The sequence below is a fragment of the Neolamprologus brichardi genome, chromosome 9 (assembly GCF_056152115.1).
Source record: "Neolamprologus brichardi isolate AB-2024 chromosome 9, ASM5615211v1, whole genome shotgun sequence".
NCBI classification, from domain to species: Eukaryota; Metazoa; Chordata; class Actinopteri; order Cichliformes; family Cichlidae; genus Neolamprologus; species Neolamprologus brichardi.
This window is the reverse complement of record NC_142112.1, coordinates 21,574,556-21,589,043: the sequence shown is the minus strand read 5'-3', so window position 1 is coordinate 21,589,043 and position 14,488 is coordinate 21,574,556. Positions and strand designations below refer to the sequence as shown.

Genomic DNA, 14,488 nt, shown 5'->3' with positions numbered 1-14,488 from the left:
ACAGTGAAAACATTTAGAGGAAGCTGATTCATGTTTGTAACTTCATTTAGACCATATAATTGCTCCAGAACTAGAGAACAAATAGAGTAAAATAGCACTGAAACATATACTACATCTGCTCACATTTAAATCTAAGCAGCCAGTATATACCGTGTATAGATGTGTACACATGGATTGTGCATAAGCCACTGTGTATTGAGTTTTACATAATGGCATTTTTTATCTTTACTCTGACAAACCGTTGCTCTATTCATATTTATATCGATGCTTGCTGCAGTGTTAACACATAAACACATCATGTTTTGATTAATCTTGATCGCTTGCCTGATTGGCCGAGCTCCACAGCTAAAGGGGCAGTAGAGAGACTGATGCAGAAAAGAGAGCCATACATCAGACAGGTGTCAAAATTCACAGTGGGATGGAGTGATAGGTGGCATTCAGAGGCTTGGAAGAATGAAAAGTAAGAGGGTGAGCAGGATGGTGAAAGGGAGGGGAAAAATGGGGAAGAGATAGCCTGAAGGTTTGAGACAATGGTCTGAACATCTTAATGATGTGATGACGCTGCAGTCCCAACTGTGGGTAAGTTTTCTGAAGATGTAACTTTCATGAAAGGCTTTGTTGGACAGTTAGCCTATTTATTTAAAAGAAAATCCTCTGTGTCTTCAAATAATTAAAGAAGAGGTGCAACACATTAGTTGAAAGTGATGGATTATTGTGTGCTTTCACATGCAACCCACCGAGACTGTCCACTGGACCCACCAGACAGCCGAGGATGCATTAGGTGCAAACTGACAGAGCGACAGCTATGGGCCCATTAGGACCAAGGAGACTGAGTACCGTGAAGACAGATGGGATGAAAGACAAGCTTGCAGCTAGCAGGGTCTGCATGGTGCCACCAGTGTTTTCAGACTGTCGTTTAAAATAAGGAAGGCCATTAATAACCCCCTCACTCCGCTCTGCTCTGCTGCAGTCTGGCACTTCTTGCGGAGCTAAATGTGGCGCTGCATGGCAGCAGACTGGCAGACTGTGTCAAAGAGACCGCATATACCCGAGGAGAGGGGAAGAGAGAGGATAGACAGGCAGGCAGTGATATGTGTGTGTGTGTGTTTGTGCATGTGCTGTACATTTGGGTTTAATTGTATGTTTTTACTTACTCACCTGTTTGTTTATGTACAGTGTCTGGCCCAATATAGTTGGATGGGAATCAGATAGCAGTGATGCAGTCAGGGGAGCCGTCAGCACCGAGGTGAAAAGTTATGGTTGCCAGTGGTAATGACTGGATTCCTTCTTGTCAAGCCTTTACTTTGGCAGACAAACAAAACATAGCATTTGACAGGGAGTGGGCTTTTTTTTTTACTCTTATGATCCAAAAATATTACATGTACATAGCCACACTGTGAATTAGTTTTTTGCAAAGATGGAGTGGGTACTTTGGCGGAGAAAAAAAATACACTTTTCCTGAGTGGCAAGGTGAGTCATATAATTATTGAGTTATTTTGGGCCTAGATGCTTTTAAAACAAACCTCTGACGAATCTTAGACATTTGATTTATAACAACCATTCATTAGCAACTGCCTCTCCTGTGACCAACAAACCCGACTACTTGAGTGAAGTTTGAAATCATACAGCATGTATTCGAAATGCTGCCGCAGTGCTTAAAGCTGGAGAGTTGTGCTGCAATAACAAAATATCAAAAATGATACTTTGAATGTGTCAATCAAGAGGCCAAAAGTGCGTGGTTCAACATCAACAGCTTCTGTTTGGCTTGTTGCCCGTGCTTATCCACCTTAAAAACACAGAACGGGTTGCCTGCACGCTTGTGGTCATTACTTCTATCCATGCCTTGCAGAAGTGAGAGCAATGTGTGACACGCTGAGCTGCAGGCAGTGTGATTTAACAGTGTCAAACTAATGGTTAACTTCGTGTGAATGGCTATGTGTATCTGTTACATGAGCCTAAGTGGTGCTTATTGGATCCTAGAACCAAACAGTGCCATTCGAGAGCGCTGTACCTGCAGCGGCTACACAATGTCAACAGCTGAGCCTCGGCCAATGTGTTGTACCAGGTTAATTGCGGGGCGCTTTAACAGATCAAATACACCCTCTGTCTTCCAATCCAACACAAATAAAAGAGGCTTTCCGCAAGAAAAGGTTCCTTTGTTTCACAGAAAATTAAGAAATGTGAGCTCTTGTGCTGCAGAAAGATTATTTTGCCCTTGTATACTCAGGCCAGTAAAGCTAGTTAAGAACATCTGGCAAAGTTTTTTTTTTTTTTCTTTGCACATTATGCTAAACACAATGCTGTGCATCTACATATTAACATGGTAGCTGCCGCATGCTCGGTTTTGGTTTTCCTCTCACTTGTACTCTGTGTGTAAACACTGATTAACATAAATGAATCTTACTTCTTCCATGGCAAAACTGCAGCTATATTTTAAATGCTTCAACGCTAAGAGCGGAAAAAAAACTGCCCACAGATGGTTTATAGTCAACAATTTACACACATACAACACCAGCAGTGACATTTGTTCCTGTATAAATAAAGTGAAACAGTTTTATGCTGTGGATGCAGATGTGGGCCACATGTAGACGTCTTTTTAAAACAAGCACTGAGGACCAAAGTTGGGAAAGTTGGGCTTACAGTACCTCACCGGGAGGGGCTGGCTGCCTCCCAGACTGCACGGCTGGTAGATGTGCGCCTCAGCATAAATAAGGACAAGTCTGCATCAAAATAGCTTCTTAAAACAACAAATTAATACATATTTATTTGTGAAGTGTAGGTTTTATTATTTAATTGAGCAGTCCAGCATCTCTCTCTCGCCAAAGGATCAATGTTTAACAGCAGCCCTATTTTTGAATATAATATTTCTAAACATCAACAGCTAAACAGGCAGAGGTTTCCTGTTTATCCTCTAAATGCAGCTCAATTTGAGAATGAATGAATACAACAGTGCTTTAGCTGAGATATGTGCCAACCTTTATGCATAAAGCCATGGATAACAACAGGAAATGGACTGAATTTCAAAGAACCCTGCCTCTCCGAGACACAAGCTGCATGTAAAGCAAACACAAGTCTGCAAAGTGAAGCAAAGATACAAATGTTGAGACAGAGCTTGAACGAAGTATAAGACACCTTCCAATAGAGCAAGAAACAGACTGAAAAACTACATGCTGCAAAGTTAAGGGTCATGGCCAAAAAAATCAGGCCAAGCACAGCAGATGGGCACACACACACTTTGCAGTCAGTCATAATACTAGAAAAAGGAAGTGGAGGAGTCTTGAGCCAAGGCCTAGAGGGCTCAGGGATAGTGGAAGAAGAGCAGAGCATGGAAAGTGAATACTGAGAGAACTCATGAAACAATGCAGTTCATAGTAAACTACATCAAACAGAATAAAGAAAGTTTATTTTCAATTTTTTTTGTGCAAGTCAGCAAAAATTATTCCTTTTGTAGCCGCCTGCAACAAATGGAACAGTAGAAAGACTTATGAGCAGCGGGCAAACACACATTTCTATTTCAGAAGTGTAGCACTGTGTTTATATTGGGATCATGGTCAAGGTGCACTGAGTGCAAAATATAAAGAGCCGCAGCGAATCAGGCACCGACGATGGGCCGCAAAATCACGGACTGGGCAGTCCCTGGACTCTGACGTCATCGCTGACCTTTCATGTATTTATGGAGGAGGTTTGATTTCCTCTCTTTTTCCATCCTCACACACGAGCCGTTGTAACGCGGGCCGTGGAGGTAAAAGAGTAGCTTTGTTCTGACCTGGATGGTGAGCACTGGAGTCGTGTGCTTCTGCCAGTCCCGAAGAAGGATCCACAAGCCACAGCCATTGAGAAATGCACAAGGATCACCTGTTTTATATTAAAGCTGTCAGATTAAATACGGAAGTCAATAACCCGCGGTGCTCGAGGCGACGTTTTAGCCAAATTTCATGCTCTGCTGCTGATCATGTCACCAACAACTGTTTCTAAACTGAGCCTTGGAAGAGAACAAATAGCACTTGGAAACACATACATGAATCTGCTCTTAAACACTGATCCACCGTCATATTAAATGAGGTGCACAATGACAAATAACAAGCAATGACAAAGCAGCCTGCATCTTCCTATTTGAGGTAACAAACTTTTTTTTAAAGGACTTAAAGCATATGTGAAAATGCCTTGATCTATAACAGACTAATTTTTGACTTCATGCAGTGATCTGTAACACAGCTTATGTTGATTATTCATCACTTCAGGAATTTATAGCACAAGAAGAGAGCTTTCATTACCATACAGAAGAAATATGAAGACATTTAAAAGGCCCCTTCAAAGTACTCCTAGCACTGCAGACAATATTGCCCTCTACAGGGCATACACATTAGTCACGCTTGTCTGTCCCAGCTCATTACTCTTTTTTTTAAAGTATATGAGGCTGTGATCAGTTAAACAGACTCAGCATCACATGGGCTAATTAATGTATAATTACGCAGTATTTAAAGAGCCTGAGGACCAGTAACTGCAGGGTGGCAATCTAAACACCCTAAGCCATGCTCTTATCTGTCCTGCACCGGCACCTGTTTAGTTAAAGACCTTTAGCGACCTAGGATGTGCCAGTTTACTCTGACCTTTGACCTTACAGTAGAGGGCACACAAGATGAAGCGCTGCAAATACAAAACATGTTGTTGCCGTTATAACTTTTAAATTAATGCGATGCATAAAAAAGGTGATGTTTAAAGACAACTAATTAAAAACTAATCAGAATAACAACTCCAGAAAATCCGATATCTAATTCCAGGCACACCGGCTTTAATTCATCAAGAGTCTCCTAATATAAAAGATCATTAAAATGAATGAGGTGGCCACATAAAGGACCTGGTGAATGATCCAAGACCAGCCGCTCCTTCACTTAGAGAGTTGATAAATTCAGCTTCCGGTGTCCAAATGAGGTGTGCAGTATCAGAAAAGAAGACCAAACAGGCATGTCATCACTCTTGGGGGTGGGTGGGTGTGGGTTGAGTTGAGTCACCTATTTTACTCCTCAATCTTCTATACGGGGCTGAGTGTGACAAAGTATGGATTCAGCCTCCTCTGGTTATTTTCTCTGAGAAGTGCCACAGCAGCACAGCTATTCTCCAGAGATCCAGCTCGGGGTTCAGGCTCACCGTGACACAAGATGGACCCCAATTTAAGACACAAAGAGTGGGTCAAACCGACATGAGGCATAGCCTTTCTTTCCTTGGGAGTCATCTGTTCCCTTTCAATTATTGTCCCTGTGTCCTTGCCTCTCCTCTCCCCATTTTTTCCTCATCCTGTCTGCATCTTTTCTTTTTCACAAACTTTTTTTTTTTTTTTTTTTAACAGTTTTCTCTTTGTGTTTTCATTCATCCTCTTTGATTAACATAATGGCCACTGGTGTAATTGCAGCGTTTACACCCCAAAGTTAATTGTCGGGCTAATGCACTCATTTACAATTATAAATCGCCCCCGATGCAAATGCGCTCTTTATTTCATTTTCGATAGTTAGGACTTTAAAACAGAAGGTGTATCTGCTAAATCACCTTACGAACGAATTTGCAGAAGCAGACATCGTGCTGCAAATTAAATCTTAGCCTCGGCTCTGCTATTTTCGGTTAATTTGTGAGGAGAACTCGTAAGAAGCTTATACACTCTGTTCATACCCTTATCTTTGACTCAAGTAAAGGACCCTCTTGACTTGCCCACTCTCATGATTCACCTTCTATTGAAGGACAGAAAAGCCCTCTAACCACTTCTAGCTCTAGCTGTTATGGAGTAAATCACAAACATGTCATGGCCTGATCCGCTGGGACTAACACAACCTTTGCTGTCCTATAGTGTGAGACTAACCAATGTCCTTCTTGCATGGGCAAGAACCCGCTGAGCTCAGAACAAGCGACATCTCTTATTCTGAGAAATTGGCATTTTTTCTTTTCCCCCCTCTCTCCACTCTTGCTTTTCTCCTTCAGGCATTGACATTTAATCAAACCCAAATCCCATTGTGCCTATTAACATATCAGGCTGATACGAGTTGCAGTAAAAAGCTCGAGTACAGGAACCCGGAGCAGATCATTACCATAACTCTGCCTGTGTGATCTCTATTTTCTCGCCTCCGCCTACGTGTAAAAATGCTTACCTGGCAAACAACGAAGCACAGAGACGCATCGCTCTCCCCCTCTTTTTCTCATTCACCATCACTTATCTTTTTCGAAACGTGTTAATTATTAAGCTGTTTGTGCTTGTGAGTGCTTGCCAAGTATCACTGAGACAAAGTAAGCATTTAAGGCAGTTTCAATATTTCACCACACCATAAAAAACATTTGCGTTTACCTCCGCAGTGACCGAATAAACAGCTCCGGGGAGGTTTTTTAGGAATGCTTGGTGCTCTAATGGATGCTGCGGTTTCTCAGTCTTCCCCCATATTAATCATCATAGACATGAAGGGAATTAGACAGGTGATGCGAAACGTGTATGAAAAATGGTGATGATTATGAGGTCAATATTTGATAAGTTGCCATATTGGAAAGGAGTTGTTTTCCACAGCTCAGCAGATTTTGGTTACTGACCTTGGTGAAGGTCTCTCTGCTCCTGAGCGAGTCTCGCCACATCTGACCCCCGTTGGCAGCCGTTCATGTATGACGGGGCCGTATGTTGATTTGCGTGGCAGCCTGCACGCTGTGGAGGCTGCCCCTCTACCTGATACCAACCGGAGACCAAATGATTGCTGGTCTTGTATCACGGCAGGCAATTATTTCCCCAAAAACTAGGACAGTCCTTGGTAATGACAGTCACCAGAGCACAATATTTAGTGCAATAAATAAGAAATTGTTGCTGTCAGCATTGTTTTCTTAGAGAGAGGATGACAAGGCAGTGGGAATGGAAGAGCGCCATGTTGTACAAAGAGGATTATGAAGACAAAACAACTTTGACAAGTCTGAAATTTGAGGACACATCCACAGAGACACGAAGACTATCAAAGTCAAGCTGTTTGTTGGAGGGGTGGCAGCTTGCTGTTCTGCGTGCCCCGGTGAATGTGAAGAAAGCGACACAAAAAAAAAAAAACAAGAATAGAAAAACAGAAACTGAGTTTTACTTCTGGTCTTAAAAGCTGACACTTGACAGGATGACACTTCTCAAAGTGGCAGCCGTCAGTGCCGCACTGAAAAAGGGCCTCCAACCAGCAGGGGATATTTCATTTTCGGTGAAACACAATAAATAAATAAATTAGTACTCGCAATAGGATAACTGTGCCGGGATAAACCGGAAAAAGCACAGGCTGCTCTGGAGTGTTTCTGTCCTCATTTTTACAATGAAATCTGTGGCTTTCTTGTTAGAATGCCAAAGTGTTAGACAAAAGAATCTGGAAAAACCTCTCCAGGAATTAAAAGCCTTTGATCTTTATGTAGAATTTTGTATACTTTATATAACTCTGTTACATAAGCCACCCCCCCCCCCCCCCCCCACACACACACACACACACAGACACATTTTAAACAACATAAGCAATGACAGCCACTCGTATCACTGCACCTGAAGCATCTGCTGTCTCATACCAAGGATTTCACAAGCTACGGCTGTACAACCTGAGCTACGCCTCTCACTACATCAGGATTAAAGCTCTGGCAGGGATCAGAATTTGCTTCTGTGCTTTTATTTTCGGTGCTTTTTGATTGCCAATCTGCAGCATTGTATCTGCTACTTACAAGCTCCAGCCGGCGGTGCCATGCTTTCTACTGTCTGCTTTCCTACTATTCATTTGATCCTTTAATAGGGCACTCACCTATCTGGTTGCATTATTCAGCAAATCAAACAACATCAATTCGGGGCCGCCTAATAATGACAAAACACAGAGCTCGCACACTAGCAATCTCAAATTGTATTTCCTTATTAGTGGACTGTCTGGTGAAAAATATGGAAATGCTATTCATACTGAGACAGGTAATAACCAAAAGGCAAGGTACAAAGTGCGTCGCAAATTAGTCTGAACACCAAGCTCTGTTGTGTATTTGCATATTTTCTTTGAATATTGTTGAGGAGTAGAGAGCCGAGGACTGAATTTGAGTGGTTACTTCAGGTTTCAAAAGTTACAGCAAAATTCAGTAAACAAGTAGTCTTATTGAATTCACTGCATGTTAACAGTGATCAAGGAGAGCATCTTAATCTTGACCTTGAGCACCAGCTTATACGCAAATTTAGTGATAAAAAGGATGAATGGCGAATGCCAAAAATGACTAAAACAGTCCAAGTCTGTACAGAACAAAGGAACATCAAGATATTGCAGGTAAATCAGTTTTGGCTAATTGTTGTTGAGTCACAACCTGATATCTATTATATGGGGCTAGCAACAAATAATCACTTGAACTGGTTACTCTGCTGGTTGTTTTCTCTATTAACTGATATAAGAAACAGAAAAAGACGCTACTTTTTTGCTGCTCTCTTCCCTCACAAAGGCAGCTCCCCCTGTTTGATTTGGCAGCGTTTTACACTGGATGCCCTTCCTGATGCAACCCTAACGGTGATTTTTTAGAAAAGGATGAAAAAAAGTTAAACTTTGCAAACCTGCTGGTGACTTTGTACGTTTATTTATCTAAAAATACTTGTATTGGAAGGTACACTAGGATCAAGGCGTAACAATTCGCGTTTCACGTTAGGAAATAAGGAAAAAGTTTTACTGTACACAATTTTAGGTAGCGTGCAACTTTCAAAACTAACTAAAACAGACTAACCTAACTTAATGTTAAAAAAAAAGAAAGAAAGAAAAATCTGAAGTTACAACCCAGAAAACACTTAATAACTGTGGGCTGGCAGCCTTTTCTCAACATCTAGCTGTGGTTGAAAAACAGTTTAAAAATAAGTTTGAGGTTGCAGATGTTACCACAATGGTCACACCTCCAACGTTGCCTAAACATCCTTGTTCGACTTTCTTTTAAGTGAAAGTTTGTGTTCAAGAATGGCTTTCTACCATATCTTTATAAGAAGTTTCTTTATAGAACGAATAAGTCAAAGAAACAATCAGCACCTCATTATTGTCTCAACCTCATTCTCTCAGGTCCGTCATACGAGCTAACAGGTCCCTCTGAGCGGACTCACGTATGTAAGAGCATTCCCGAGTTGATGCCGACATCACAGGATCACAGATTCGGAGAGTCCAATGTTAATTTCATCGTGTCACAAATGAAATAGAATTTAGATGAAAAAAAATGTACATAATGTTTTGTTTGTTTGTGGTTTTACTTTTTAAACAGGCTGGTTATGTTAGTCTGTGTACTTGGAGGAGACGTGTTGATGACTGTCTTCAGCAGTCACGGTACACAACAATGTACCAAACATATTAATTGTCATTGTTTTAAAGAATATACATTTAACTCCTTATTTACCTCTATTCTACACTCTACGGTTCAGTTTTTGGCCTAGTAGCACAGTTTTCATCAGGAAGATGACATTGGGATCTCAACCATTTTTGGTGAGAATCATTAAATAACATAATAAAAAGACTATATTATAATTCTGTTATAATTATTAAAATAAATGGAGTCATATGAGTAAATTTAGCCTTTTATTTGTAAGATGAAGGCTGAGCTATTTATTTAATCCAAGAAAATATGGGCAAGGAACTTAAACAGACATTGAAATTTGGATTGACTAACCAGCAAAGATCAGGCAATGTGATAGGGATATTAATGGATCTGACCAATCAGCAGTGGCCTGGAGCATTTTGAACTCCGGAGTTTTTCAAGAATTTAGGAAACTGGGTTTTTTACACCTACCACACTTGTGGTCATAGCATCGAAACCAATTGTGGTAAACTGATGAAACCCATGCATTATACAGTTAAACAATTATTATAAATGTTGAGATGGGTGTTGTTAATGCTGGATTTCTAGAAATGAGTGATATTTGTAACATAAAAATGGTGGCACCATATTTGATCGTGTGCCCTGTTGACCTACCATAACAGTGATAGTCCATTTTTAGGCACGCACCAGATGCATTTAAGGAGCCATACTTGTGTTATTTACTAACAAAAATACACTATTAAAATATAGACCAGTAGTAAATGGTATATTTGGATGTTTCCTCTAATTTCTATAACACTATACAGTGATCGGATGAGAAATGTAACCAATTTTCAACATTTTCAGGCTAGAAAGGGAACAGTGGGATCTTTTTTCTGATGATCTTATAGTTTAACTACTTAAATTGCACATAATGGTGTTTATTTTTACTTAGTGTTATTATTTTAAATTAATTTAGTAATTGGGCATTTGTAATTTATTTAGGAAAAATTGGTCCCATCAGTAGTTATTATGTTGTTTTTTGACTTCTTGTCATATATTTACAATTCCCATGTCAGTGTATTTTGTTTTCAGTAGCTCAACACTTCAGTGTTATTGTTTTCCTTCAAGTCTGGCTGGATATTGACAAAAACCTGTTTTTCTTTTGCAGCTGTCTGCTTGGCTCTTTTATGGAAGTCAACCTATCAAGTGGTATGCCATAAAATAGAACAGCCTGTATTAAGGTGTATACACATGCTCAGTTCAGTAGGTGAACTGAAATGAACTTAAGTCTTTGAAGAAAATATCATGTTACCATGATACAGCATGTTACCATGATACAGCATGTTACCATGTTACTGTGAAGCAGCTGCCTGTGACTGGTCAGGGCTGTGCTTTAATATGTTTGTTACAGTTTTGGACATTTCCATTGTGAATGAAAAAAAAAGTTCTTAAATAAACGTTACTTTAAATTAATGTGTTTTTCTATGTTTTTTATATACACACTTTTTTGGAAAAACGTATACCCTAAAAGGGGCTGAGGAACCATATTATGGTTATTTCACTGAACTAGATTTGCCATAAAAATGAAAATAAAATTGGAAAAAGGCACACAAGTAAAAAAAAAAAAAAAAAAGTCATGTAAGATGCTCTAGGGTTGAAATTTTAAATTTCCATGTGTTTCCATGAGTAAACCATAAAGGGTTAAAGATCGTGCTGCCTGTCATGAAAAACATTATTTTATAAGGCTACAATAAAATGGGCACAATATTCTGAGACTGAGAGCTTAGTCCTGCTAAAATAGACTAACAGAGGAAATAGAGTCCAGCATTTTGGACTAATGCCAACTAATCCAGTAGACAACCATTACAGTTCCCACTGATTCCTCGGGGATATTAATCACAGTAGGTATGACTCCCACTAAGTGACTTTTTGAATTACAACGATTGCAAAAGGGAAAGGGAGAGGAAGGGGGTTTAGTTTTTAAACAAAGTCGGCTTTTAATATGAAACTAAATAAAAATGACCCCCCCCCCCCCCCCCCCCCTCCCACCACCACCTTCCTCAGCACATATCCTCCACGCCCCCCTCGCCGGTGCGTGGTGGTGTGGTCCAGGAAGCGCGCCTCTGCTCTCCTCTCCGGCTGAAGTGAATCAGCTGACGAATGGTATCTCCCTCCTCTCCCGGATGGATCGCGCCGCTGAAGCCGGCCAACCCAAGCGTCATACTGGCTGACACCGGAGCAGGTTGCCCACCTCTCGCTCTCCTCCTGCTGGATGTCACACGGACCGAGCCTCAAGTAAAAGATTCCGCTACTCAAAATTAAAAAAAGAGAGAAAGAGAGAGGTTACTTTATTTTTCTTTTCTTTTTCCTTCTTTCGGACAGGAAGCCGCCAGCTTCCCTCTCACCATGGCTTCTAACTTCAACGATATAGTCAAGCAGGGATACGTGAGGATACGGAGTAAGAAACTGGGGGTGAGTACTGTTGCACTTGCTGTCTAGCGAGGCGGAGGAGAAACAGAAGGAGGAGGTGGTGTAGGAGGAGGAAGGAAGGAAAGGGAAGAGGACTTCCAGTTGTTTGCAGTCAAGGGCAGCTGGATTAAGAAAGAGGCTTTAATTGCTCCACGGGCAAAGCGTCCTGCTGTGAGCTCTTCAAGAGGGAAAACAGATTAGAAAAGCTCCAGCAGCCGCCAAGTTTCACTCGGTGCTTTCTGCACAAATACTTTGGAGGTGATGGTAAAGTCTGGGTGATTGACAGCCGGTGTCATGTGCAAGGGGTTTGTGAATCATACCCTGTGCTTGTTGTCAGCCATAACTTGGTTTTCTTCCAGAATGTTAGCCTGCAACTAGTCTTATGAATGTATAAACTCGAAGAAAGGGTAACCAACTTGGTAGATTTAATGAGTAGATTATAGGGATATAAAAAAAATATGTAATGTTATAGTATGATTAGTCATATGGCATACATTCCTGTGTGTAATAAGGTAATGTTAGTCCCTTTATGGATGATGTGTGGTAAAAATAAACACTCTTTCATACAGATGTTAAGATGGGAAATACTTGTTCCTACCTTTATCATACAGCACAGGCTGCGCTGTACTTTACCTCTCTTTCAGCCTTCATGAATTATTCCCAGCAGAATTGAAAAGTCTCATTGAAGTGCGCCTGATTCATTATGATGGCAGCTCCTCAATGCATTGATTAAGGATTTCTATTGAGATACAGAAAGGAGGAAAAATGGCTTGACTGCTTAAATTGAAATGAATGATATAGATTCAATTATGAGTGCCTTATTGTCTGACTCATAAAGCCATCTGCTTTTGTTCATACTTCCAGCTCATTACGCTAACAGAGCGGGCACACTCCCTCTACTCTGATGAAGTGTGATGATGGGGGCTAATGATGTCTGCCTCCCTACATCATCACCTGGCTTCATCAACACTGTTCTGCCATTGTTTGCTGCTGTTCAGGATATCTTTGATTACTCTTTGATAGTAACAGTCGCTTTACAAGCCGCACGAAACAAATGAAGGCGCGAGACATTTGTCGTTGTTAACATGCAAATCCGCCTGCTCGTACACAGCTCAGTTGACTCAGTGTGTTTATTTCGCGCATATGCTATTAGTCAAATGTGGTCAGAAGATGTGGATAGCCTATGACTTTGCAAAGCAAGTGTGAGGACGCATGCTGTGTTGGCTGAGCTCGTGGTATGGATGCCATATCGCTGCCAGCTCCGCATCTCATCCTGCTGTTTGTGGAGAAAAGCAGTTTGTGTCCTGCTCGCCCACTCCCTCAGCCCTCCACCGCTTGCTGCTGTTTCATCATAGAAAAGTCATGCTGCGATCGCCTCAGAGAACCCTGGTGTGGGAAGATGGAATGCATTTATCTGTCCACGCTAGGGTTAGTTATTCCAGGACAATTCTCATTCGGAAACAGGCAGAACAAAACAATAAGAGCGAGCAGGATCGGGCATCCGTGTGCCTGAATCAACAGGCGATTTTTCTTCTTCTTTTTCTGTTGCATTATTTTAAGTGTTCTTGGGAGGATTTGGAGAGGGATGAAAATGAAAATGCGTGTCAGATACACTGGAAAGATACACCTCGAGATAAATGGTATGGTTATTCACAGTTGTCTAGAAATGTAAAAAAATGTTGTTTTGCAGCTTTTCTCAACATAAACCAGAGATTCTATTAAGCTTAATTCATTATTTTTTCATTTTTCTTCCTGTTATCGATGACTCAACACCTCAGTAATGTTTATGTATGTAAAACAGAACACATGAGGAACGTACTGTACAGAGAGTCAGATTAGAAGGGTAAGTGAATACACGTATTTGGATAGAGAGATGTATTTACCTCTTTGCTTCTTTGGGTTCTTCATCAATAAAATACAGGCAAATCTACATAATCGACCTCATTTCAGTGCAATTACACACAGCTCTGAAGTAATAAGAATACTTATTTCAGTATTTTGCTTTATTTATATTTACTTATGTTCACATTTTCTCCAACAGCATTCCTGCTGCAGCTTACCAGAACATGCAGAGCCTTTGTTTTATTTGAGCAAACTGTCTAACAGTTGTTCCACGTAATACTGTCAGACAACACGACAGTGTCTACACATGTGAAGAACTGGGACTGATGCCTTTTAGAATTTTTTAGTGATCACTAAGGCAGTTTTCATTGTATTAAAGTATATTCTTGAATGCTAAATGTACAACCCAAATTGCGTCCCCAAAAAGCTGGAACACTGTGTAAAATGTAATTAAAAATAGAGTGCAGTGATTTTCAAGTCTCATAAACTCACGTTTTATTAAAAACAGAACATAGAGAACATAATTTGAGCTGAGAAAATGTGCCATTTTATGAAAAATATAAGGGGGATTTAAATGTGATGGCATCAATGAATCTCAAAAAGTTGGACAGGGTCACGTTTACAGCTGTGCAGCGTCCTCTCTACTTTAACCAACAGTCTGCAAAAGTTTGGTAACTTAGGAGAGCAGCTGCTGGACTTTTGCAGTTAAGTTTGCTTCTGATATAAGACTCTACATGCCAGATGTTGGTCTAGGACTGCAGGTAGGTCATTTCATCATCCACACTCTTCTACTACAAAGGTATGCTCTTGTAATACGTGCGGTATGCAGTTTAACATTTTCTTGCTGAAGTATGAAATGCCTTCCCTGAAAGGGATGAGAGCATATGTTGCTCTAAAC

The 14,488-nt window shown here is 40.6% G+C and overlaps 1 protein-coding gene across 1 annotated transcript in view; it reads left to right on the top strand.

The window, feature by feature from the left end:
* Positions 1-11,439: 11,439 nt before the first annotated feature.
* dok6 (docking protein 6) overlaps positions 11,440-14,488 on the top strand; it is a 54,517-nt gene continuing 51,468 nt past the window's right edge. Inside the window, exons 1-2 of the mRNA XM_006794621.3 lie at positions 11,440-11,574; positions 11,662-11,751. Coding sequence (XP_006794684.3) covers positions 11,440-11,574; positions 11,662-11,751 — 225 coding nt within the window. The remainder of the gene's footprint in view (positions 11,575-11,661; positions 11,752-14,488) is intronic.